At 49.7% G+C, this 23,472-nt stretch overlaps 4 protein-coding genes across 16 annotated transcripts; 2 read left to right on the top strand and 2 right to left on the bottom strand.

Annotated features, from left to right (window-relative positions):
• Window positions 1-108: 108 nt before the first annotated feature.
• On the top strand, window positions 109-4,021 carry FCER1G (Fc fragment of IgE, high affinity I, receptor for; gamma polypeptide). 2 transcript variants are annotated; one of them, XM_011976167.1, is made up of 5 exons: window positions 109-235; window positions 2,791-2,882; window positions 3,047-3,082; window positions 3,491-3,511; window positions 3,657-4,021. In XM_011976167.1, the coding sequence occupies exons 1-5, from the start codon at window positions 187-189 to the stop codon at window positions 3,717-3,719; spliced, it is 261 nt and encodes an 86-aa protein (XP_011831557.1). In that variant the 5' UTR covers window positions 109-186; the 3' UTR covers window positions 3,720-4,021. The 2 variants fall into 2 exon arrangements, with proteins under 2 accessions (XP_011831557.1, XP_011831546.1); XM_011976156.1 differs by having other exon boundaries at window positions 149-235; window positions 2,791-2,885.
• Window positions 4,022-7,099: 3,078 nt separating this feature from the next.
• On the bottom strand, window positions 7,100-8,421 carry APOA2 (apolipoprotein A-II). Of its 2 annotated transcripts, none has more exons than XM_011976136.1 (4): window positions 8,384-8,421; window positions 8,138-8,213; window positions 7,726-7,858; window positions 7,100-7,330 (listed from the first exon to the last, which is right to left on the bottom strand). In XM_011976136.1, exons 2-4 carry the CDS (start codon window positions 8,187-8,189, stop codon window positions 7,213-7,215), a joined length of 303 nt encoding a protein of 100 aa, XP_011831526.1. In that variant the 5' UTR covers window positions 8,190-8,213; window positions 8,384-8,421; the 3' UTR covers window positions 7,100-7,212. The 2 variants fall into 2 exon arrangements, with proteins under 2 accessions (XP_011831526.1, XP_011831534.1); XM_011976144.1 differs by having other exon boundaries at window positions 8,291-8,404.
• Window positions 8,422-10,729: 2,308 nt separating this feature from the next.
• Window positions 10,730-15,533, top strand: TOMM40L (translocase of outer mitochondrial membrane 40 homolog (yeast)-like). Of its 3 annotated transcripts, XM_011976037.1 has the most exons (10): window positions 10,730-10,927; window positions 11,146-11,395; window positions 11,679-11,746; window positions 12,048-12,140; window positions 12,425-12,526; window positions 12,671-12,776; window positions 12,973-13,095; window positions 13,214-13,290; window positions 13,502-13,604; window positions 13,738-15,533. In XM_011976037.1, exons 2-10 carry the CDS (start codon window positions 11,281-11,283, stop codon window positions 13,875-13,877), a joined length of 927 nt encoding a protein of 308 aa, XP_011831427.1. In that variant the 5' UTR covers window positions 10,730-10,927; window positions 11,146-11,280; the 3' UTR covers window positions 13,878-15,533. The 3 variants fall into 3 exon arrangements, with proteins under 3 accessions (XP_011831427.1, XP_011831436.1, XP_011831446.1); XM_011976046.1 differs by lacking the exon at window positions 12,425-12,526; XM_011976056.1 differs by lacking the exons at window positions 12,048-12,140; window positions 12,425-12,526.
• NR1I3 (nuclear receptor subfamily 1, group I, member 3) lies at window positions 14,448-22,711 on the bottom strand. 9 transcript variants are annotated; one of them, XM_011976106.1, is made up of 9 exons: window positions 22,450-22,711; window positions 21,206-21,345; window positions 20,582-20,712; window positions 17,978-18,147; window positions 17,615-17,754; window positions 16,142-16,287; window positions 15,930-16,058; window positions 15,601-15,706; window positions 14,448-14,554 (listed from the first exon to the last, which is right to left on the bottom strand). In XM_011976106.1, exons 2-9 carry the CDS (start codon window positions 21,310-21,312, stop codon window positions 14,464-14,466), a joined length of 1,020 nt encoding a protein of 339 aa, XP_011831496.1. In that variant the 5' UTR covers window positions 21,313-21,345; window positions 22,450-22,711; the 3' UTR covers window positions 14,448-14,463. The 9 variants fall into 9 exon arrangements, with proteins under 9 accessions (XP_011831496.1, XP_011831490.1, XP_011831516.1 ...); XM_011976100.1 differs by having other exon boundaries at window positions 15,601-15,721; window positions 15,930-16,046; XM_011976068.1 differs by having other exon boundaries at window positions 14,451-14,708; window positions 15,601-15,721.
• Between the last annotated feature and the right edge of the window lie 761 nt (window positions 22,712-23,472).

Raw genomic sequence — 23,472 nt, 5'->3', positions numbered from 1 at the left:
AAGAGCCCAGATCTCCCAACTCCCTTAGTTGGCCCTTCCGGGAGCCGCCCGGTCTCTTGCGCAGGAAGGGGAAGGGGCCAAAGCGTGGGGGAAGGCGTGGCAGGAAGGGGGGGACTCTGTGGTCAGGGAACTGCTTGCTGAGCACAGCTGCACAGTGCTGTCAGGACAGCCGATCTCCAGCCCAAGATGATTCCAGCAGTGGTCTTGCTCTTACTCCTTTTGGTTGAACAAGCAGGTAAGAGGGTTTGGTGAGGATAGCGTGAGCTGGCTCCAGGGTGGAAATCCAGAGCATGGGTCTGAGGGCCGAGTCAAACACAGATGAAGGAAGACTGACAGTGGGCAGGTGGGCATAGGGAAACCCTGAGGCCAGTCCTATCCAGCCCCGACCCAGGGCACTAGACTCATAGTTCCTTCTTTCTTGTTGCCTTCTTACCTCATTCCAGACTTTTCTTCATATTTTTATTACTATTATTTTGGAGACAGAGTCTTGCTCTGTCACCCAGGCTGGAGTGCAGTGGCGCAATCTCTACTCACTGCAACCTCCACCTCCTAGGTTCAAGCGATTCTCCTGCCTCAGGCTCTCGAGTAGCTGGGACTACAGGCACTCGCCACCACGCCCGGCTAAGTTTAGTATTTTTAGTAGAAACCAGGTTTCATCATGTTGACCAGGGTGGTCTTGAACTCCTGACTCAAGTGATCCACCCACCTTGACCTCCCAAAGTACTGGGGATTACAGGTGTGAGCCACTGCACTCAGCTATTATTATTATTTTAAAAAGACGGTCTTGCTATGTTGGCCACATAGGTCTTGAACTCCTGGCCTCAGGCAGTTCTCCCACCTCAGCCTCCGAAAGCGCTACTGTGCCTGGTTGACTTTTCTCTTTTCAGTGTTGATAGAAAGTGGCAGGGGAAGGGTCTGGTTGTATGGCATGAAGAGCTGGTCTGGTGAAAAGCTTCGTTTCCCATGATCAGTGTTTCCCATGGGGTGCATTTGGTCTTGTCTGCTGGGAGCTGATCTCTAGCTGGTTTAATATACAAAGCACCCTTGGCGCCTGTAATCCCAGCTACTCAGGAGGCTGAGGCAGGAGAATCACTTGAAGCCAGGAGGTAGAGGTTGCAGTGAGCCAAGATCGCACCATCGCACTCTAGCCTGGGCGACAGAGAGAGACTCCGTCTCAAAAAAAAAAAAAAAAAAAAAAAAAAAAAAAAGATTATATATATTTATATATATAGAGAGAGAGATACAGAGAACCCTTTAGGAAGGTAGGAATCTGTTCTTGTGCTTGGGAGTAAGGCAAGGATATAGCCAAGACAAACAGACGGGATTGCTTTTTCTATGGGTCATTGCTAATGCTCCATTCTGTCAGCAGTTGATATGAGGATGGGCAGCATGAGATGCTGTTCCAGAGACCTGAGCGTGAGCTGAGAAATAGAGGCAGAAATGGGAAGGTCTCTGCAGCTCTACGGCTCCAGTCACTATCTAAGAATTCCCACTCTTTGTTCACTCTGGGTTGTCTGTGCCAGATTGGGGTGTGTGTGTGTGTGTGTGTGTGTGTGGCAGCTGGGTGTCGGGGAGGAGGAGGTCCGTAAGCTTCAGGGAAACTGTGGAAATTGAAAGACAATGACTGGGGAGGAATTCCAGCAGCCTAGCTGAGAAGGTGGGAGCAAGTATTAAGTTAACCACTGGTCTGCTGCTGTGGGATGAGGAGGGAGGAGGCCCGCTGAGGCCCAAACGAAAGCACGGGCTTTAGAGGCAGAAAACCTGCATTTGAGTTCAGCTCTGTCACTTAACTCTGTGGCTCTGAGTGAGTTACTTAGCTTTTCCGAGCCTTGGTTTCGTCACCCATAAAATGGCAATGACGATGTTTCCCTCACAGGGTCGTTTTAAGATTTGTGCAATATCATGTGTGTGAAAGAATGTTGCAGAATAAAAAGTACTTGACTGATGTCAGTAATTGACCGGCGTTAGTCACACGTTCCCTACTGGTCTTCTGATAGGGGGTGAGAGCAGTCTCTGGAGCCCAGACTTGATTTGATTTTTTTAAATTGCACAAAACTTCCCCTCTCAGAGGCCCAGAGAGTGAGTAATAAGGCAGAGTAACAGGAGCTGGTATCCATATAGCTGTGGTCATTCCCCCAGCCTTGTGTTCAGGGCCAAAGGTATCTGTATGGTCTGGGAAAAACAGACACTTTTTTTTTTTTTTTTTTTTTACATATTTAAGTGTCTTGTGGCAGGACAGAAAGCAACAAGGCTGAGGCTAGGAGATGACCAATGACAGAGTAATTGCCTTCTCTCCCTTCCCCAGCTCACATCCTTCCTGTCCAGCCCTCAGCCACAGGTCACAGGACTTAGTAGAGACACTTCTGTGGTTTCTTCACTGAAATTTGCCACTGCCTCTCCCTCCCACTACCCCTCTCGGCTGAGGTTTTTGTTTCAGTCGAGTGGACTCAGATGGGTCCCTTGAGGTGGATAAATTGCTCAATGTGGGCCTGAGAAACCCACAATGCTAAAAAGAAAAGGTTGGGGGCTGAGGGGGAAGGCCTCAATTATTAGTCCACATAAGTCCCATCTCAATAGAACCCTCACACTTCCTATCCTAGCCCGACCGTAGGGTGAGGGAGAAGAGGGAAAGGTAAGGGCAGTGGGAGGCCAGAGAGAAACAGAATTTCTTCCCTTAGACGGCTCCCCTCCAGGCTTTGTCCTACCCCCCAGAGCCCCTTCCCTTCTCTCCTCTGAGTACGAGATCCTCCCTGATGCCCCTGACCCCACGGGCACCCTCTATCCCCTCAGCGGCCCTGGGAGAGCCTCAGCTCTGCTATATCCTGGATGCCATCCTGTTTCTGTATGGAATTGTCCTCACCCTCCTCTACTGTCGACTGAAGGTAGCGCTGGGCAGGGAGGGGTAAGGGGCTGGAAGGGGAAGTGGGAGGGGGGCAGCAGCAAGGATTCGAAGAGAAGGAATAAAAGGGGCTCCCCGACAAAGTTTGCAGGGAAGGGGGATGGGCCACTAACTTCCCCTTTTCTGATAACCTTTCCCCCATTCCAGATCCAAGTGCGAAAGGCAGCTATAGCCAGCTATGAGGTATGGACCCTCCCACACCTGGTGTCAACAACTTTTCAGACCTTCAGCCCTTCTGGGGCTCCAGCCTGGGGTTCCGGGCCTCTGGGAGGGCATGCCTGTCAGGTGCTGACCTGCGTACACCTCAGAGGCCTCCCTCCCACCTTACCTAGCCAAGCCAGAAGTAAAATATTCGGCAGGTGACAGGGAAGAATCAAGCATAGAGTGACAAAGAATATGTGAGAGACTTGGATGTGGTATGTCGGGTGTATATGTGTGCTTGTAGCCATGTGAGCAAATAGGCATCCATGGTCCAGAGCATCCATGTGAGTGCCCTCTAGCCCAAGGTGGCTGGCCGCCCACGCCCCATGTCTCCCTGGGGCCCTGGAGAAGCTGTGGGTCTCTAATGCTTTGCTTCTTTTGTCTCTGCAGAAATCAGATGGTGTTTACACGGTAAGTGTGCCTGCCTCCCCTACCCGGGAAGTCAGCAGAAGAGGGTGGGATTTTGAGCGATCTTTGGAAGGGGCGGGGCCTGTGGAGGTGGGAGGGGCCCCTGATGGGCTCCAGCTCCTGATCACCCTTTGACTCCCACCTCCAGGGCCTGAGCACCAGGAACCAGGAAACTTATGAGACTCTGAAGCATGAGAAACCACCACAGTAGCTTTAGAATAGATGCGGTCATATTCTTCTTCGGCTTCTGGTTCTTCCAGCCCTCATGGTTGGCATCACGTATGCTTGCATGCCATTAACATCAGCTGGTCCTACCCCTATAATGATCCTGTGCCCTAAATTAATATACACCAGTGATTCCACCTCCCCGTTAAAGACTAATGCTCAGATGCTATTCACGGATGTTTATATTCTAGTCTCACTCTCTTGTCCCACCCTTCTTCTTTTCCCCATCCCCAACTCCAGCTAAAATATGGGAAGGGAGAACCCCCAATAAAGCTGCCATGGACTGGACTCTATTCATTCATTCATTTATCATATATTTATTCAGTCTCTACTAAGCACTAGATACAGTTTTTCAGTTCCAGAACTCACAGTCTAACGGACTTCAGGGCTATTTTGCTGACTGAGGGATAAACGTTGACTATGGCTGGGGGAGGGATAAAACCTTTGACCTCCAGGTGCTCTGAGGATGCAGCTGGAGCAGGTACTAGTGTGTTGGGAGTCTAGGCGTATTTGGAAACATAAGAAATGACTTCTGTATCAGCATGGCCTTCTGTGTTTGACGATTGAACCAAGGTTGGGTTGTAGGGGAACCTGGGTGTCCCCAGATAGTCACCAATCCAGACAGCACCAATCCAGTACATGCATATGGGAATTAGCATAGCTGAAAAGCCAAATATGCAGAATGGATGGTATGACTAGGCATGTGTGAAGCTCCTAATGGAAGGTTTTATAGGAACAGTGAATTTTCATGGCGTCTGGGGCAAGTGGGAGCTTAGAGGGCCAGATGGGTTAGTGGTAGGTAAGGCAAAGGGAAATAAGTTGGGTCCAAATGGCGGGTCATCTCCCTCAAGTGCATGGGTGGTGGTCAAGGCCCTGTCAATGCCTGTCCTGTTTTCAGAGTTATGAGAAATATTTGCCTGGAAGAATTTAAACCTCAGGAGATGCTGCCAGTCCTACTTGTGACCCACAGTCTTTTCAGAATGGGTCTAGAGACTCCAAGCTTACCCCTGGCATAACCCCCAACCTCCACAGTACTGCACAACACTTCACACTGCACAGCGACTTACACTTTTCAAAGTATTTTCCAGCTGATTGTACCATTTGATCTGCTAATTAACCCTGTGAGGAAATTCAGGCTATTTGAGGTTAATTAACCTGTCCAAGTTCAGCTTGCCAGGGACCGACTGATATCACTTTTGTCTCTGCACATTTTGCCACATGAGAAAAAGCGGATATTGGGAAAGAGAAGGGGTAGTGAGTAATCATGAATGGTGAGGGTCATGAAGGCCAGATGAAGGAGGTTGATCAATATCTGGAAGGAATTGGAGCCATCTCCAGTGTCTGTGGGGGAAAGGTGATTTCAGATGAGATATGAGAAATGAGCCATGGTAGGAAAGTAACTTTTTCTTTTTTTTCTTTTTTTTTTTGAGATGGAGTCTCCCTCTGTTGCCAGCCTACAGTGCAGTGGCGCAATCTCGGCTCAGTGCAAACTTTCCCTCCCAGGTTCAAGTGATTCTTGTGCCTCAGCCTCCCGAGTAGCTAGGACTACAAGCACCACCATGCCCAGCTAATTTTTTTTTGTATTTTCAGTAGAGATGGGGTTTCACTATGTTGGCCAGGATGGTCTTGATCTCTTGACCTTATGATCTGCCCGCCTTGGCCTCCCAAAATGCTGGGATTACAGGTGTGAGCCACCAAGCCTGACCTGGAAGTAACTCTTTTAAAGATAAAGTGGGAATAAAATTTTATTGGAAAATGTTTCATTTTCCCTTGCTCTGCCTCTTGGGATTGTAAGTCTCTTCCCATCAACCCAGACTGATTTCCATTCCATTTTCATTTAATCCAGGTATCACAGCTCCCAAAGTTTTTCTAGTCCCATATGTCCACCAAATTGGATACTTGCCAGGCCTTTAAATGGCTACCACAGCTACTAGTTCCAGGCTCCAAGATGGCTACCAGGCCAGTTCTATAAATAGTGCCTGGATAGCGGTGGAGGAGAGGCTTGGAATGGGTCTTCCACAGGCAGTGTCTAGATAAGAGGTTTTTTGGTTTTTGTTTTGTTTTGTTTTTTGTTTGTTTGTTTGTTGTGACAGAGATTCACTCTTGGTGCCCAGGCTGGAGTGCAATGACACGATCTCGACTCACTGCAACCTCCACCTCCCAGGTTCAAGCGATTCTCCTGCCTCAGCCTCTTGAGTAACCGGGATTATAGGCATGTGCCAACACTCCCGGGTAATTTTTGTATTTTTGGTAGAGACGGGGTTTCACCATGTTACCCAGGCTGATCTCGAACTCCTGACCTCAGGTGATCTGCCCACCTCGGCCTCCCAAAGTGCTGGGATTACAGGTGTGAGCCACTGCACCCAGCTGGGCTTTTGTTTTTAATTAAAAAAAATATATTAGGGGGTCTCACTGTGTTTCTCAATCTGGTGTCTAACTCCTGGCCTCAAGTGATTCTCCCACCTCAGCCTTCCAAAGTGCTGGGATTACAGGTGTGAGCCTCGGTACCTGGCCTAGACAAGAGGTTTTAAATGGAGAAATTAGAGCACTTCCAGGGAGAGGAGCAAACTTGAGTCTTTTATTGTGGGAAAGGGGGAAACACAGTGTTGCCCTGGCTCAGAAGGGAAACGAGGGTCTTGATTGATACCTTGGGAAGCTTTCTTTTCTTCATAGAATGACTAAGAGGAAATTCTGAGGGGTACCCTCGTTTTCTTTTTTTCTTTTCTTCTTCTTCTTTTTTTTTTTTTTTTTTTTTTTTGAGACGGAGTCTCACTCTGTCACCCAGGCTGGAGTGCAGTGGCACGATCTCAGCTCACTGCAACCTCTGCCTCCTGGGTTCAAGTGATTCTCCTGCCTCAGCCTCCCAAGTAGCTGGGATTACAGGCACGTGCTACCACACCTGGCTAATTTTTGTATTTTCAGTAGAGACAGGGTTTTACCATGTTGGCCAGGCTGGTCTGGTACTCCTGATCTCAAGTGATCCACCTGCCTCGGCCTACCAAAGTGCAGAGATTACAGGTGTGAGCCACTGCACCCCACCAGGGTACCCTCATTTTCTATGACATCCAGAAATCGAGGGATTCAGTTTGTGAATTCTTCCTTCCTCTCCTAGTTCTGTGTGCAACGCAAAGCCTCTTTAGTGTTCTCTTGCAGAGTCATGCCCAGCCCGTAGGAGACTCTTTGGGTTTGGAGAAGAATCATGGCACCCTCCCCCTGTCATTTTCATCAGTTGTGTCTTCAATCTTTTCTTCACCCCTCCACACCCAAACTTCTCTCCTTCTAGAAGCAGACTTTTTCTTTTCCTTCCTCTTCTCCTCCCCTACTCCCCTACTTTTCCCAGTCCCCCAAACATACCAGGCTCAGAGCTGGATTCATTCAGCATTTATTGTAGCAAAGAGTGGGTAGGGAGAGGAGCTCCAGGCCTGGCCAGTGGGTGTTCTAGAGGCCAGCTGGGGTTGGAAGACAATGGTCTGGACACCTCACTGGGTGGCAGGTTGTGTTCTAAGTTCCACGAAATAGCTCAAGAAGTTAACCAGATCCGTTCCAGCCTTCTTGACCAGAGGTGTCAGCTGCTCCTTTGACTTTTCAAAGTAAGCCCTGGATAGGTGAGGGGATTAGAGTTTAATTTGAGGGACCCTAGGCACTGGCAGGGGCCTCGGTCATGGTGGGAGGTCAGAGCAGACTGACACAGGTCCCCAAACTCTAGTGCCTGGTCCATCGCATGGCAAAGCCCCTAGGTGGGAGTAGAGCCAAGACCTTTGCTGGGTAGAGGAACAGACCCTAGAGACTGAAATTCAAGGCCCAGTTCTTGCTGTTCCTCTCTATCTAAGAAACGTGTGGGATCTTTGGGCAACGAAGGACTTTTTCTCTCCAATTTAAGCCTAATCTGCCCTAATCCCCACCCCTGGGTTCAGTTTTCTGTGGGGCCTCTCATTTTCCCTTCTTCCTTTCCACAGTTCCACAGCCCCTGAACTCCTTGCCCTTACACTTACTTGGCCTGGGCCTGAAGCTCTGGGCTCTTGACCTTCTCCATCAGGTCCTTGCCGTAGTCAGTCACCGTCTGGAAGTACTGAGAAACCAGGCTCTCCACACTTGGTTCCTCTGCCTGTCTCCGAACCAAAGCTCCTGCACACACACACACACACACACTCTTTTCAGCTGGGTCCACAGCAATGAATCTTGGCCTCTTGCCATACCTCTGCCAGTACCCACCCCAGCTCTCCGCCCTCTCCCCAAAAAGGTGTCCAGTCAGATCTTTGGATGGGCTTTCTGGGCTTTAGATAGGGAATGATCTTCCTTTTGAGCCCCCTAGTTGCCAGACCTGGATATAAGAGCATAGGCAGATAGGTAGCTATAACCGCCAGCACATTCTCCCTTTTGGCCCCCTCTCCATATCACACCCACCTTCAAGGCTGCAGATGGTGAGGAGCAGCACAGTTGCTGCGAGCAGCTTCATGTTGGTGACAGTGGGGAAAGCGGCCTAGGAAGAGGGTGGTGGGGGTTGGGGGGGACACTGAAGCCAAATGGGCTTCAGCTCCTCCCCAGAGATCTCCCTACCTGCTGCCCATTTCAACCTGGCTCTCTCCCTCTCCACAACTGAAGCCCAAGCCTCTTTGGATGCTGCTCACACCTCTTGCCTCTTTATCTTACCTAGTCAGCGTCTCTGTCCTTGGCGTCTGTGCCTGCCCTGGCTGGAGAGGTAGGGGCTATATACCTGTCTGTTTACCCACCCCCTGTCAGGTGACAGGAACTATGATGGGTCCAGTGGGACAGGGATTATGTTAGGATAAACAAGTTGGACAGATGGGGGAGGAGAGGACAAGCACATGGAAGACTCATGGTGATGGGGTGAGAGGCAGGGGGTACAGCCCTTAGTGGAGGCTAAGAGGGTACACTTCAGGTATATTTGAGGTTCATTCTTTTGAGATCTGAGGTCCTTGGACTTGAATGCAGCAGGAAGCAGGATTCCAAGTTACTTCTCTGGAAAGCTCTGATATATCAACCCATGGGATACCATCAACCCATCATACCGTGGAAAGCTCATGGTATCTTTATTCCATTGTGGGTAGATCTCATCTCTCAACCTTATCCCACTTTACTGCAATTTGGCAGAGAGATATTGGGGAGCAGAAGAAAGGAGAAAGGAATTGAAATCAGGGACAGGGTTGAGGGCTATGGGGGTTACAAAAATGAGGGTCGGGTAAGAGGCAAGTGTAAATGATTTTGTCCATTTTTGAGTTAATGTGTAATGAGATGGGGAGAAAACAGGAGAGCCCAGAATGACCTGGATGCTGATCAGTGAACATACCCTACCCCCAGTAAAACAAATTCAGAAAACAGCTTCCGCCCATCCCCTCCCAATGGAGGGCTCTGGCAGGAAAAGGGGTGAACAAGAGGCTTCTGCCAGGGTAAAGGTTGAAGGTGCCTGGTCATTTGATCACCTTATCAGTTCTAGGCAGTGACCAGCCAATACTGAGTCAGCAGGGGCAATAGCCCTGGCCCTTGTCTCACTCCTGTTGGGGTAGGGGAGGGGGATAGGTACATTCTCAGGTTCAAAGCATTTGGGTGAAATCAGTTAAATAGATATCAGAAGCATTTGTATCTTTCACCCTTTTGCCCCCCCAAGCATACTCCCTGAGTATATGGAACATTCCTGAGAGGTGAGAGTGGAGGTGCAGAGCTAATGAGGGAGGTAGTGACCAAAGACCAAGAAATCTTTGTTTTTTAACTTTTGTTTTAAATTCAGAAGTATATGTGCAGGTTTTTTTGTTTGTTTGTTTTCCTGAGACGGAGTTTTGCTCTTGTTGCTCAGGCTGGAGTGCAATGACATGATCTTGGCTCACTGCGACCTCTGTCTCCTGGGGTTCAGCGATTCTCCTGCCTCAGCCTTCCAAGTAGCTGGGATTACAGGCATACGACACCACGCCTGGGTAATTTTGTTCTTTCAGTAGAGACGGGGTTTCTCCATGTTGGTCAGGCTGGTCTTGAACTCCCGACCTCAGGTGATCCGCCCACCTCGGCCTCCCAAAGTGCTAGGATTACAGGCGTGAGCCACCGCACCCAGCCTATATGTGCAGGTTTGTTACATACATAAATTTGTGTCATGCGGATTTGTTGTACAGATTATTTCATCACCCAGGTATTAAGCCTAATATCCATTAGTTATTTTTCCTGATCTTCTCCCTCCTCCCACCCTTCACCCTCCAAGACCAAGAAATCTTACTCCATCTTCAATTATTCCCCTGTGGAGCGCTTAGTGCTTGAGGTCAGCCCTTTGGCTTGCCCCGGTCCTGGGATGGAGTGCATTTGGGGGCCAGGCTCCATATTCCTAGATTTTATTTGCCAACTCTGCCTGGGGACTCAGGGAAGGAAAGGTTAAATACAGAGAGCAACTCTTTCAGCGAATAGTTCTGCTAGAACTTACTGCTCTGCGCCAAACTCTCACACCCGTTTCCATTTCACCAAGTGGGCAAGAGTGGGGACTTCGAGAGATGTAGACCTCCAGAAGAGAAGGGTGGGTCCCTGTTCTAGGCAGTGCTGCGTTTAATGAGTAGTACTCATTTGGAGGTGTGCTGTGGAGGGCTGTGAGGAGGATTTCCCATGGGCTCTTTGGGAAGAGGGGAGCGATAGAAATGAACCAGGTTTCCAAAGAAGTCTTCATAATGGTTCTTTCTGCCACCCTTCACACAAAGCCAGTCTACAAGCTGTAGTTTCACTTTTCTCAAGGGTGAAACTACACAGGAGGAAGGAGCTTCAGTGGCCCAAGCTATAAGATGCTCCCTCTAGTGTCTTGCACGCTCACAAATTTTTTCCCGACCTTGGAGAGGCCTAGTGATCTAAAGCTTTCCACTTAAGTCTAAGGGGCCACCAATCAAGGCCTGCCCGCCTCTGCAGCTCCACGGTTGAAGCTCTTGGGCCGTCACACCTGCCACTCATTTTCTTCCTCCCTTTCCATTGGCTCATGGCAGATAGCGAGGCTTTTTTTTTTTTTTTTTTTTTCATTGATTGGGCGGGGCCCAGTCAGGGGTGGGTTGGGTCTTTGACAGCTTTCTTTGCCAGATTCAAAGATGGCGCTCATGACCACGCTAAGAATGCAGCGTGAAGCTGCAGTTCTGCCATCACTCAAGATGGCTGCCCCCATCAAGATGACCGGGGTGTGCCGGGGGGAAAGGGGCAGCATGATGGTCTGAGATGGTAAGGGATACTGCACCATTGCAGGCCTGGTCTTGGAGCCTGGGAATCAAGAGTAGAGAGACTAGGGAGCTAGGTGAGGTCTGTGGTGGGGGCTAGGATCAGAGAAAGGGAGAGAGGACAAGGGTGACAGGTGGGGGTGAGAGATCAAAGATGGGGCGGGAGTGTGCCTAGGGTTGTCTCTCCATGAGTGCTCTCCTTCCCTACTCTTCCTGTTCCAGGTCTAGCGTCGGACCATGTGGAAGTTTCTGAGACTAGGGAGCCGGATAATGGGGGGTGGGGCCCGTTGGAGGGTAAAGGGGCAATAGCGTCCTTTCACAGGCTAACCCCGGCCCTTCCCCGTCCTCTGGACTAAAATGGGGAACACATTGGGCCTGGCACCAATGGGGACTTTGCCCCGCTGGAGCCCCCGCCGAGAGGAACCCCTGCCCAACCCTGGGAGCTTCGATGAGCTGCACCGGCTATGCAAAGGTGAGAACTTGGCATTGGGGTGTCTCAAGATGAAGGGGCAGAGGAGTGGAGGGTCTTGAATGCTGGATGTCCGGCGATAGGAGCAGGAAAGGGGAGATCACAGCTGGGGCGTGCAGCATCAGGGAGGATCAGGTGCCCAAATGAAGTGGAGCATTTCATTGCAGGACTTGAAAGGAGGTTAATTCCTCCAAAGTGTTCCCTGTGGAATTGAAAGGGGAGACTACCTTTTGGGGTAGTGGTTCCTTGTCTGTGCTTATTCCTTCCCTTCCCCTACCCCCTTCAGATGTATTCCCAGCACAGATGGAGGGCGTGAAGCTCGTTGTCAACAAGGTTCTGAGCAGCCATTTCCAGGTGCTCCCACTTCTCTGGCCCCTCCTTACTATTCCCCCTTTCCTGTCCCTGGATCATCTTCTCCTTTCCTTTGTACTCCAGCCCTAGCCAGTCTATGTGGGACAAATGAGGGAGGATGTGGGGTTCTCTTTACCTCCCTGCCTGTGGGACTTGTTGCTTTTAATCCAATGACCCTCTCTGTATATGTTGGAATATTTGGGATTCGTGAGAGGCCCTCTGAATGGGGAAAAGATTAAGGGTGGGATAAGGGATTGAGGTGGAGCAGGAATGCGCTTTTCTCCACTGACTCCTGTTTCCTCAGGTGGCTCACACTATACACATGAGTGCCCTGGGCTTGCCGGGATATCACCTCCATGCGGCCTATGCAGGGGATTGGCAGCTCAGTCCCACTGAGGTGAGGGCTCCACACACCTGGGTCATCTCCCTAAAAGCCAATCTGGGACCCAGGTCTGGAGGAAGAGGAATTGTGTGTGTTATGGGGAGGAATGGGCCGTAACCTGACTTTTGTGTCTCTTCTGAATGGGAGAGGGTAGAGAAACATTTTCTGTGAAGAGCCCAGAGTGTGTCTTTGTGACTCCACCAGGGGGCGCTGTGCACTCTTAATGAAGTTCTATATTTGGGTTTAGGCTGAGTGATGCCATCCGGCTCAGCCTTACTACTGTGTATACCCTTCCACAGGTGTTCCCCACTGTGGTAGGGGATATGGACAGCAGTGGCAGCCTGAACGCCCAGGTCTTGATCCTCTTGGCAGAGCGGCTCCGAGCTAAGGCTGTCTTCCAGGTGACCACAATTCCTGCCTCCGTCCCCTGAGGCACTTCCTCTCTCCTTCATGGGTTTCCTGCTCTGAGGGCTTGGAAGGAGGAGCAGAGTCAATAATGATCATAAAGAGGGAGGGAGATTTTACTTCTTGCTCTTGCCATTCAGACGCAGCAGGCCAAGTTCTTGACATGGCAGTTTGATGGCGAGTATCGGGGAGATGACTACACAGCCACTCTGACCCTAGGAAATCCTGACCTGATTGGGGAGTCGGGTGAGGAACTGGGACAGGGTTCTTTTTATCTTGGCTGCCCATTTGCTAATGTTACTATGCCTCTTCATCTTCTGTACAGTTTGGAGTGTAGAAAAGGAACTTCTTGGGCATGCTGGGGTGGCGGTTATTGGGGGTGAGGGAGCAGGTCTGGGTGTTGTCTCTATGACTGACTCCATGTCTCCCCGTTCCCCCACAGTGATCATGGTTGCTCACTTCCTGCAGAGCCTCACTCATCGGCTGGTGCTGGGAGGAGAGCTAGTTTATCACCGGCGGCCAGGCGAAGAGGGGGCCATCTTGACACTGGCTGGAAAGTACTCCGGTATGGGGCGAAGTGAAGTAGTGGTGGGTAGGGGGGGAAATTCTGAATTTTCTGGGGTTCCTGGCCTGTGTCATACTACAGTTAACACTCCTTCCCCTCTGTACTTTGGATTTTACAGCTGTACACTGGGTAGCTACCTTGAATGTGGGATCAGGCGGGGCCCATGCAAGTTACTACCACAGGGCAAATGAACAGGTGAGACCTCTGATCTCACTCCCTTCCTCGTCAGCAAGTCAGTCGTGAACTTTTGCTCGTCTGGACCTCTATCGCCCTGCTGACCTATTTTTCTTCCTACCACGCTGTGTATATATTTCCATGTATGCCTTCATTCTGCTGATCCCCTGTCAGGACCCTTCTGGTCTTCACTGATACTGATCTCTCTCTCATCCTTGCCCTTGGTTCTCAGGTTCAGGTTGGAGTGGAGTTTGAGGCAAACACAAGGCTACAAGACACAACATTCTCCTTTGGTTACCACCTGACTCTGCCCCAGGCCAACATGGTGTTTAGAGGTGAGGGTTAGTGGGAGACATTTGGCTATGCTGAGGAATGGGGAATGCAGAGGGAGGGAAACTACCTTATTTCTGGTGACTATTTCCTCCAATCCCTGTTAAATAACCTAGTGGGTATTCTCTCCCCCAACAGGCTTGGTGGATAGTAACTGGTGTGTAGGTGCTGTGCTGGAGAAGAAGATGCCTCCTCTGCCTGTCACCCTAGCCCTTGGAGCCTTCCTCAATCACTGGCGCAACAGATTCCATTGTGGCTTCAGCATCACTGTGGGCTGAGGTTGTCCAGAGCCAGCCCCCACAGCAGCTGGAACCTCTGAGTCAGGTGCCCTAGGGCCAGAGACTAGGCCCCTCTCCAGAGCCCACCTTGCTGGGTGACCTCTAGGACCCAGGAGCAGAGTGGTGGATAGGACCATGCCCTCCTCAGAACTGGAGCTGCCACAGGGGCAGTTGATGAGGCAGAGGTTTGAGGATCACCCCTCTGCTACCAGCCCCAATATCACCTTCCCGATGCTCCTGTGGCTCTGGACTAAGGGGAAAGGATTAAGGGGTATGGCTGAATTCCCCCGGCACTCCTTGCCTCCAGGCTTCCTTCTTCCTTTCCCTTTGGTTAATCCTGCATGGGATTAGCTGACCATCCTGTTTTCCATCCCAGAGTCTCCCAAGGCTGGGAAAGTAGGGCTGAAGGGCTAGATATTTGGTCTCAGAAAGTAGGGCCCACCCATTCCCAGAAGGAGCTTCTTTACCTCTTAGCCCTGAGGCTTCCTCCTTCCCATCTTCTGTGCTTCCAGAGAACAACTTTGTTCCTATGGCCAACCCCACTATCCCCATGACCGCATGAAGAGGCAGTTATTGCTTTAGTCTTTCATTGCAACCACTGGGCTCCCTTTGAACCCAGCCCAATCTTTGGTCCCAGCATTTCCCCGCTCCAGTGTATCCAGGGTGTCCCAGGTGATCTGGGGAAGGAAGTGAGCCTGGTCTCAGCTGCAGATCTCCTGGAGCAGTGGCATCATGGCAGACAGGCCCTGGATGTGCTGGATTTGGTACCCGTAGGCCTCATTAATGCTCCGGAGCTCAGCCAGCAGGCCCAGCAACTTCGCATACAGAAACCTTTGGAGGAAGTAGTGGGGTTGCCAGGAAAACAGGAGGGAAATAAGGCAGTTGGGAGTCTTGTCTTGAAGCCCTGATCCCCTGAACTATTCCTCAGTGAAGCCAGGTCTGAACATTAGAGAAAATCATGCTCTGGTATGACAGATGATCAGAGGTTCCAAAGGTCCTCCAGGGGGCCTCAGTCTGACACTGTCTTCTCTCACCGTGCTCAGTTTTTTCTGAACCCAGAGCTCTGAGGGCCACGTGTGAAGAAAGTTCCAGACTTGGCCAGAACTCCAACTGTGTGGAATCTGAGGGCCTGGCCTTCTAGAGCAGGTTCTAGAAGGTGGATGTGTTCTATGGTATAAAGCATCCCCTTTCTGGCCAAACTAGCTCTTGGAGGAATGAGCAAAACAGAAGCGGTGCATACCTCAGAGCCTGGATAAATCACAGACTATTGAACCTGGAACTGGCTTTGGCCATGAAACTGTGAATTGCCATAACTTCAAGGGAAATGAAAAATCAAAGGAATTGGCCCAATGGCGAGGAGAGGAAAGGCCAAGGGAAGAGAAATGCCTGCGTTAGTCTGAAGAAGTTGGACTAGTGAGGTGTGATGGATGTCATCAATCTCAGGAATGCTATTACCCAGAGCCTCTGAGCTACTACTTTGCATCTGTACTGAATAAAAAGAAAAAAAAATCTGGAAAAAGTGAGATGAAACAGCAGTATCCAAATTCAGTAATTTGGAGGCTGAAACGATGTGAGACAGGGATGGCCAGGGGGAAGGACTAGACCCCAAGATACCTGAATTCACTAAGGAAAGGACAGTAAAAAACATTCCTCCCACGCTCAATGGTTCGCCAACCCCTTCCTGCCCTGGTGTGGCCTCCAAGCCCTCAGTGTCCCACCGTACCGATCCCGGGGCCTTTGCTGCTGGCCCTTGATGTAGCTTTGCAGAGTCAGTGCCATCTCCTCTTGCAGCTGATCAATCTCATGTCTCTGGGTAACTCCAGGTCGGTCTGTAAGATAGGGAGCTGGGAAGGACAAGGTGGGTGGCAGGGGTGGGCCTGCGTGGTGCCCCAGGGACCGAGGCTGGGAGGTTTGACAGCTAGGCTAGAAGGCCTAACCTAGTCTGCAGGTTTGACAGCTAGGCTAGAAGGCCTGGGGTGGATGGACTCAAAGAGCTGAATGTTTGGGCAGAGGTGGTGCAGCAAAAGGCTCTGGGCTTTGGGAGATGCTCACCAGGAGAGAAGAGGGCCATGGCAGCCAAGAGCACATACTCAGGCTCCTGGAGCTGCAGTTTTCGTAGTGTTCCATGGAAGTGAAAGAGCAACTCCAAAAACTCTACCTGGAACCCCACTGCGGGAGATACTAGGATTAGGAGCCTCTAGGTCACCTGACCACATACTGTACCATGAGGACACATGCCCCCTACTGCTCTAGCACCATCTCACCACGGGCTGCGTCTTCAATTGTGTAGCGAAGAGGCCCGCAGAGGAAGTTTTGTGTTTGGAGACAGAAAGTGGTATTGAGTACGATATGACAGATTTCCACAGCTGCTCCCTTGAGAAGGGAGATCTGGTCTTCAATGGGCAGAGAACTGTGGAAAGCAGGAAACAAGGGCACTTTTCAATTTTTTTTTTTTTAGACAGAGTCTTGCTCTGTCACCCTGGCTGGAGTGCAATGGCACGATCTCTGCTCACTGCAACCTCCACCTCCCTGGTTCAAGCAATTCTCCTGCTTCAACCTCCCAAGTATCTGGGATTACAGGCATGCGCCTCCATGTCTGGCTAATTTTTTGTATTTTTAGTAGAGATGGGTTTTCACCATGTTGGCCAGGCTGGTTTCCAACTACTGACCTCAGGTGATCCACCTGCCTTGGCCTCTCAAAGTGCTGGGATTACAGGTGCAAGCCATCGCGCCTGGCTCACTTTTTAATTTTTTGTTTATTTATTTTTATTTTTTGTAAAGATGGGGTCTTACTATGTTGCCCAGGCTGGTCTCGAACTCCTGGGCTCAAGCAATCCTCCTGCCTTGGCCTTCCAAAGTGCTGGGATTATAGGTGTGAGCCACTGTGCCCAGCCGACAAGGGCACTTTATTATTATTCTTATTAATTAATTAATTTTTGAGACAGAGTGTTGCTCTGTCACCCACGCTGGAGTGTAGTGGCCTGATCTCAGCTACAGCAAACCTCTTCCTAGGTTCAAGTGATTTTTCTGCCTCAGCCTCCTGAGAGGCTGGGATTATAGATGCACACCACCACACCCAGCTGAGTTTTGTATTTTTAGTAGAGACGGATTTTACCATGTTGGCCAGGCTGATCTCAAATTCCTGAGCTCAAGTGATCCACCCGCCTTGGCCTCTCGAAGTGCTGGGATTACAGGCATGAGCCACTGTGCCTGGCCTATTATTATTATTTTTAGCTTTCATTTTTTGAGACAGAGTCTGACTCTGTCACCCAGGCTGGAGTACAGCGGTGCTATCTCGGCTCACTGCAGCCTCAACCTCCTGGACTCAAGTGATCCTTCCACTTCAGCCTCCCAAGTAGCTGGGACTACAGGCACCCACCATCATGCCCAGCTAATTTTTGTATTTTTTGTAGAGATGGGGTTTTGTCATGTTGCTGAGGCTGGTCTCAAACTTCTGGACTCAAGCGATCTGCCGGCCTCCACCTCCCAAAGTGCTGGGATTACTGGTGTGAACCACTGCGCGGCACCTCAAGGGCACTTTAGATGCAAGCCTGTACTTCAGAGATGGAGAAGAACTCCCAATTCTGATTGGCACAGTTAAAAACAAAGCTGGGAATTCAAGACCTAATGCTTAGAAAGGCTGAGGCATGTGTTAATTTGTTGTCAGTGACTTTTCGGGGTGGATATACAACTCACTGAAGTGTTTGCCTCCTGAAAGATGAGGGGAGGTCACTCACCGGAAGACAGGCAGGTCCTTGGTAAACTTGATGACTTGCTGTACCATGAAAGTGTTGATGTCTGCGAAGTGTGTGACCAGAGGCAGCACAGGGGCCAGGGTGGGCAAGGGCTGGTGATGGATGAACAGATGAGCTGGAGGCTGCAACGATCAGAACATTAGCTAGAGGCCCTGGCCCTAGGGCCCTCCTTCAGGCCTCGCCAGCCTTATCTTGGAAGAGTTCCTAGCTGAGAAGCCTGCTTAAGGCTGGGGTTCTGGAGATCCATCCTCAGTATCGGTGCATGGCATATACCCCTCTCTCTCAGAGCAGCCTTTTTGGGTGCCCTTTTCGTTGTATTCCAACCCAAATCCTGTCGGTGCTCACCCTAAACTGCACAAACTGTTCAAACATGGTGCCCATGTGGCGGGTGTGGGCCCCCAGGAGTGTCTGGATCAGCTCTTCTTGCTCATTACTCAGTTGCATAGGTGTTTGCTGTGCCCGCCGCTGGGCCTGCTTTGCTCGCCGCAATGCCAGGGCTTCTGCCGACAGTATCACTGTGCAGGGCAAGAGATCATGACAAAGCTGTTGAGACCAGCAGAGCACTTCTCTCTGCTGGTCCCTGATCTGGGGCCCCTCAGCCACCCTGCACAATGAAGGATGGGGGGAATGGGGGAATTCCTGAGGTTTTCTTGGGCTTGGCTAAAGTCCTAGAGGCTCCAGGAGGCAGGGGGTTCCTATACACTTCCACCAACCTGTGAAGAACTACAGCAGAAAACTGCACCATGGGAGAGAAGGGAAGGGTGGTGAGGAAAGTAGGAAAGATGTGAGGAAAGGTGCGAGGGCTTTTGGGGAAACAGTGTAGAGGGAAGGGTCTTGATATCTAGAGCATCACCTTATGTGATATTTTAAATGATCCTTCAAAAATAATCAAATAATCCTTTCAAATAAACACTTAACTGGTGTTTTAGCAAAATTTCAAAACTTCTGAGGTTAAATCCCACTGAATGAAACAACCCCAGGATAGGCAGGGCTGGTATTAATCTTATATATATATATATAAAATTATATATATATATATTTGTCTGTTTTATTTTGTTTTGAGATGGAGTCTCTCACTTAGTCGCCCAGGCTGGAGTGCAATGGAGCAGTCTTGGCTCACTGCAACCTCCACCCCCTGGGTTCAAGCAATTCTCCCTGCCTCAGCCTCTGGAGTAGCTGGGATTACAGGCACCCACCACCACACCTGGCTAATTCTTGTTTTCTTTCTTTTTTTTTTTTTTGTATTTTTAGTAGAGACGGGGTTTCACCGTGTTGGCCAGGCTGGTCTCGAACTCCTGACCTCAAGCGATCCACTCACCTCGGCCTCCCAAAGTGCTGGGATTACAGGCATGAGTCACCATGCCCAGCCTAACTAATCATTTTTATATCTATATCTATATCTATATCTATCTATCTATCTATATATATTTTTTTTTTTGAGAAAGGGTTTCACTCTTGTTGCCCAGGCTGGAGTGCAATGGCGTGACCTTGGCCCACTGCAACCTCCGCCTCCTGAGTTCAAGTGATTCTCCTGTCTCAGCCTCCCAAGTAACTGGGATTACAGATGCATGCTATCACGCCCAGCTAATTTTTGTACTTTTAGTAGAGATGGGGTTTCATCATATTGGTAAGGCTGGTCTCGAACTCCTGACCTCAGGTAATCTGCCTGCCTCAGCCTCCCAAAGTGCTGGGATTACAGGCGTGAGCCACCGCGCCCAGCCCAGTCATATTTTTTAGAAATGTAGACAGGCTTAGATTCCAGTGGCAGGACCAAGGTCACAAAATAAGTAATGTAGATTGAATTCAAACCAAAATCTTTTGACTTCTACAGAAGATCCAAGATCGAACCAAGATCTGGAATTCAGACCAAGATCCTTTGACTTCTACAGTTTCCTTTCATTCTTCCACAGTGAGAATTGTGTGATATGGAAAAAGCAAGTTTTTGGGAGTCAGGTAAATTTGAGTTTGAATACTGACTGTACAACTTCTTCCTTCTTCTTCTTTTTCTAGAGAGGGCATCTCTGTTGACCAGGCTGGTCTCGAATTCCTGGCCTCAAACAATCCTCTTGGCTCAGCCTTCCAAAAGTGCTGAGATTAGAGGCATGAGCCACCACGCTTGGCCTGCACAAGTTTTTAGTTGAATTAACTTGGGCAAATTAACTTCTGTGAGCCCCAGTTATATCATCCTTTGGGAGCATAGCACAGTTACTTGGTACAGAGAAAACATTAACTAATTCAATTATTGAGCACCTACTATGTGACAGGCACTATGCTCAAGAGATAGAAAATAAAAAACACACCTGTAATCCGAGCACTTTGGGAGGCAGAGGTGGGCAGATCACCAAGGCTAGGAGTTCGAGACCAGTGTGGCCAACATGGTGAAAGCTCATTTCTACTAAAAATACAAAAAATTAGCTGGGCGTGGTGACACATGCCTGTAATCCCAGCTATGCAGGAGGCTGAGGCAGGAGAATCGCTTGAACGCAGGAGGCGGAGGTTGCAGTGAGCCAAGATGGCACCACTGTACTCCAGCCTAGGCTATAGAGTGTGAGACTCCATCTAAAAAAAAAAAAAAGAAGAAAAGAAAAGAAAAAAGCTAGCCATGTGGATATCTAGGACAAAAGCATTTCAGGTAGAGGGAATGGCAAGTGGAAAAGCCTTGGAGAAGAGTGTGTTTGGTGTTTCTAAGGATGACAGTGTAGCTAGAATTGATTGAGTAAGGGGGAAGAGTCTGATAATAAAGTCTGAAAGGTGTTGTGGGAGAGCTAGAGCATGAGATCATGTACTTTGAGATGGGGAGTCATTGGAGGTCTTGAGTGAATACTGACATAATCCGACTAGTTTCAAAAAGAGTACTGTGCCTGCTATGTAGAGAATGCACTATTGGGAACAAGGACAAAGCAAACAGACACGGTCAATGCATTCTTGGGATGTAGGGGGCCAACTCACTGTCTTTCCTCATGCCAGCATCTAAGCACTTCTGCAACCTGCAGGCTGGGCAGTGGCGCCTCTGAATCTTGCTGACTTCACAGCTTCCAGCAAAGGGGCAGGTGGGACCAATGCTTTTGCTGACTGTTCTCCTGTGAGACACAGAGATGTTGTTAGAGTTTGGGATGCAGTGAACAGACACATGGATGGGTGAGGGGCTGAGATGACATGGTCTAAAAGACCTGGGAATCTGGTGAAATGGACTAATCTGAGCTGTGCCCAAAGGTCCCTAGGGGTGGATAGGGTCCAACACAGCTCAAGCATTTCCATGGCAACACAGGATCACTCCGGAAAGCCTAGTTGATGTAGTACTAGCTAGATGCTTCACAGGCAGTGGGTACATAATAAGTGCTCTTGACTAATGGGCTGTGTCCATCAGACAAACATTTAGCCTTCCCTCTGTTATGCCGCCAGTTTATACAGTGATGTGTTTGACAAGATGTAGGTTGCCATCCACAGGGTAATTAGACTCTCAGATAAAGGAGTAATGTAGCTGGACAGGCTTAGGCACCAGCGAGGGTGTAAAGGCTGATTGATAGGGAGTTTGGTTTGGACGGCTGTTTCCACTGGGGAGGAGACTCTCACCTGAAGAAACCCTTGCAGCCCTCACAAGTCAGCGCGTTGAAGTGGTAGCCTGTGGCCTGGTCCCCACATACCACACAGTTCCTCAGCTCATCTTCCCTACTGGCCATGACATCAGGTGTTGGGGTGGCTGTTACAGACTCCTGAATGTGGGAGGGGTCAGCAGTCAGTTCTGGGCCACGCTTGACCCTTTTCTGTCCCTTCTACAGAGTCTCTTTCCAAACCAAACCAAACCTGTCCTTGACCTGATCCCCAGCATTATCTTTTGTGTGTTCCTTTTCTTTTTCTTTTTTTTTTTTTTGAGACAAGTTCTCGCTCTGTCACCTAGGCTGGATCTCCGCCCACTGTAACCTCCGCCTCCTGGGCTCAAGCTATCCTCCCACCTCAGCCTCCTGAGTAGCAGGGACTACAGGTCTGGACCACCATCTCCAGCTAATTTCTGTTTATTTATTATTATTAATTTTTGTAGAGATGGGGTTTTGCCATGTTGCCCATGTTGATTTTTGGTTTGTTTGTTTTGTTTATTTGTTTGTCTGTTTTTTGAGATAGAGTCTTACTCTGTTGTCTAGTGTTACCTAGGCTGGAGTGCATCATAGTTCAATGTAACCGCACACTCCTGGGCTCAAGGGATCATCCTGCCTCAACCTCCTGAGTAGCTGGGACTATAGGTACACACCATCACACCAGGATATTTTTTCTTTTCCTTCCTCCCTCTCTCCCTCCCTTATTCCTTTCTTTTGTTTTTTGTTTTGTTTTGTTTTGTTTTGTTTTCCTGAGACTGAATCTTGCTCTGTCGCCCAGGCTGGAGTGCAGTGGCGCAATCCTGGCTCAAAACAACCTCCGCCTCCCAGGTTCAAGCGATTCTCATGCCTCAGCCTCCTGAGTAGCTGGGATTACAGGCACCCGCCACCACACCCAGCTAATTTTTTATTTTTAGTAGAGATGGGGTTTCACCATATTGGCCAGGCTGGTTTCAAATTCCTGACTTCAAGTGATCCTCCCACTTTGGCTTCCCAAAGTGCTGGGATTACAGGCGTGAGCTTCCGCGCCTGGCCCCTTTTCTTTCTTTTTTGTAGAGATGGGATCTGTTATGTAACCCAGGTTGGTCTTGAACTCCTGGGCTCAAGCGATCCTTCTACCTTGGCCTCCCAAAGTGCTGGGATTACACACGTGAGCCACCATGCCTAGCCCCCAGCATTATCTGTACTTTATTGCATTTAGTCTTTGGCTCCCAACAGATTTCCTACCTGCTTATCTTAGGCAGTATATCATCTGCAGGCCACAGAATCCGGTATGGAATGCCTTTCCCCAAACTCCCACGCCGTTGCTGGTTTTCCTTTGATCTCAGGAGTTACCAGTGATTGGAGTTAGGGATTATGACCCTTAGTACCTGGAAAACAAGAGATGTCTGTTTTATGTGGACTTCAGTGGCTCTCAGTGACTGTGGGGTTAGGGCACAGACCCTGGACTCTGGGCAAAGGTCTGGGTGGGAGGTTTTCCCAGCATGACAAAAGTGCTGGTTGGTGGCACATGGGGAGGGACTCTGGTGGGCGGGAACCTTGTGACTCATTGGAAGCTGCTTCTTATTAGACTTATGGAGATTCTCCCTGTTGATGAGTTTAAGGCTACATCTGCAACCTCCTGTGTACAGAGATCCTGAACAAGCTGGGAAGAGAGAGAAAGAGAGAGAGAGAGACAGACAGACAGAGCAAGCTTTTTCACACACAGTATGTCAGTACTAAAAGAAGAGGTGTGGGCCGGGCGCGGTGGCTGAAGCCTGTAATCCCAGCACTTTGGGAGGCCGAGATGGGTGGATCACAAGGTCAGGAGATCGACACCATCCTGGCTAACACGGTGAAACCCCATCTCTACTAAAAAATACAAAAAACTAGCTGGGCGTGGTGGTGGGCGCCTGTAGTCCCAGCTACTCGGGAGGCTGAGGCAGGAGAATGGTGTAAACCCAGGAGGTGGAGCTTGCAGTGAGCTGAGATCTGGCCACTGCACTCCAGCCTGGGTGACAGAGCGAGACTCCGTCTCAAAAAAAAAAAAAAAAAAAAAGAAGAGGTGTAACAAGGCTCCCCCCAAAAAAGTTTTTAAGAGACTAGGGGCCCGGCACGGTGGCTCAAGCCTATAATCCCAGAACTTTGGGAGGCTGAGGCAGGTGGGTCACTTGACGTCAGTAGTTCGAGACCAGCCTGGATAACATGGTGAAACCCTGTCTTTACTAAAAATACAAAAATTAGCTGGGCATGGTAGCACATACTTGTAAT

This window comes from Mandrillus leucophaeus, unplaced genomic scaffold (genome assembly GCF_000951045.1).
Source record: "Mandrillus leucophaeus isolate KB7577 unplaced genomic scaffold, Mleu.le_1.0 Scaffold1014, whole genome shotgun sequence".
Lineage (NCBI taxonomy): Eukaryota > Metazoa > Chordata > Mammalia > Primates > Cercopithecidae > Mandrillus > Mandrillus leucophaeus.
This window is presented reverse-complemented; position numbering and strand designations above follow the sequence as displayed.

Excerpts from the sequence above, each read along its gene's own strand:
- FCER1G (XM_011976156.1), top strand. The coding sequence starts at position 187 with ATGATTCCAGCAGTGGTCTTGCTCTTACTCCTTTTGGTTGAACAAGCA. Across the intron at positions 236-2,790 it reads CCTTTTGGTTGAACAAGCAG|CGGCCCTGGGAGAGCCTCAG; the intron begins GTAAGAGGGTTT and ends CTATCCCCTCAG. Across the intron at positions 3,083-3,490 it reads CAGCTATAGCCAGCTATGAG|AAATCAGATGGTGTTTACAC; the intron begins GTATGGACCCTC and ends TTGTCTCTGCAG.
- APOA2 (XM_011976136.1), bottom strand. The coding sequence starts at position 8,189 with ATGAAGCTGCTCGCAGCAACTGTGCTGCTCCTCACCATCTGCAGCCTT. Across the intron at positions 7,859-8,137 it reads CACCATCTGCAGCCTTGAAG|GAGCTTTGGTTCGGAGACAG; the intron begins GTGGGTGTGATA and ends GTGTGTGTGCAG. Across the intron at positions 7,331-7,725 it reads GAGCTTCAGGCCCAGGCCAA|GGCTTACTTTGAAAAGTCAA; the intron begins GTAAGTGTAAGG and ends TCACCTATCCAG.
- TOMM40L (XM_011976037.1), top strand. The coding sequence starts at position 11,281 with ATGGGGAACACATTGGGCCTGGCACCAATGGGGACTTTGCCCCGCTGG. Across the intron at positions 13,096-13,213 it reads ACTGGCTGGAAAGTACTCCG|CTGTACACTGGGTAGCTACC; the intron begins GTATGGGGCGAA and ends TGGATTTTACAG. Across the intron at positions 13,605-13,737 it reads GGCCAACATGGTGTTTAGAG|GCTTGGTGGATAGTAACTGG; the intron begins GTGAGGGTTAGT and ends CTCCCCCAACAG.
- NR1I3 (XM_011976068.1), bottom strand. The coding sequence starts at position 21,312 with ATGGCCAGTAGGGAAGATGAGCTGAGGAACTGTGTGGTATGTGGGGAC. Across the intron at positions 16,059-16,141 it reads AATTGAAGACGCAGCCCGTG|TATCTCCCGCAGTGGGGTTC; the intron begins GTGAGATGGTGC and ends TCCTAATCCTAG. Across the intron at positions 14,709-15,600 it reads CAGCAAAGGCCCCGGGATCG|GTTTCTGTATGCGAAGTTGC; the intron begins GTACGGTGGGAC and ends CTTCCTCCAAAG.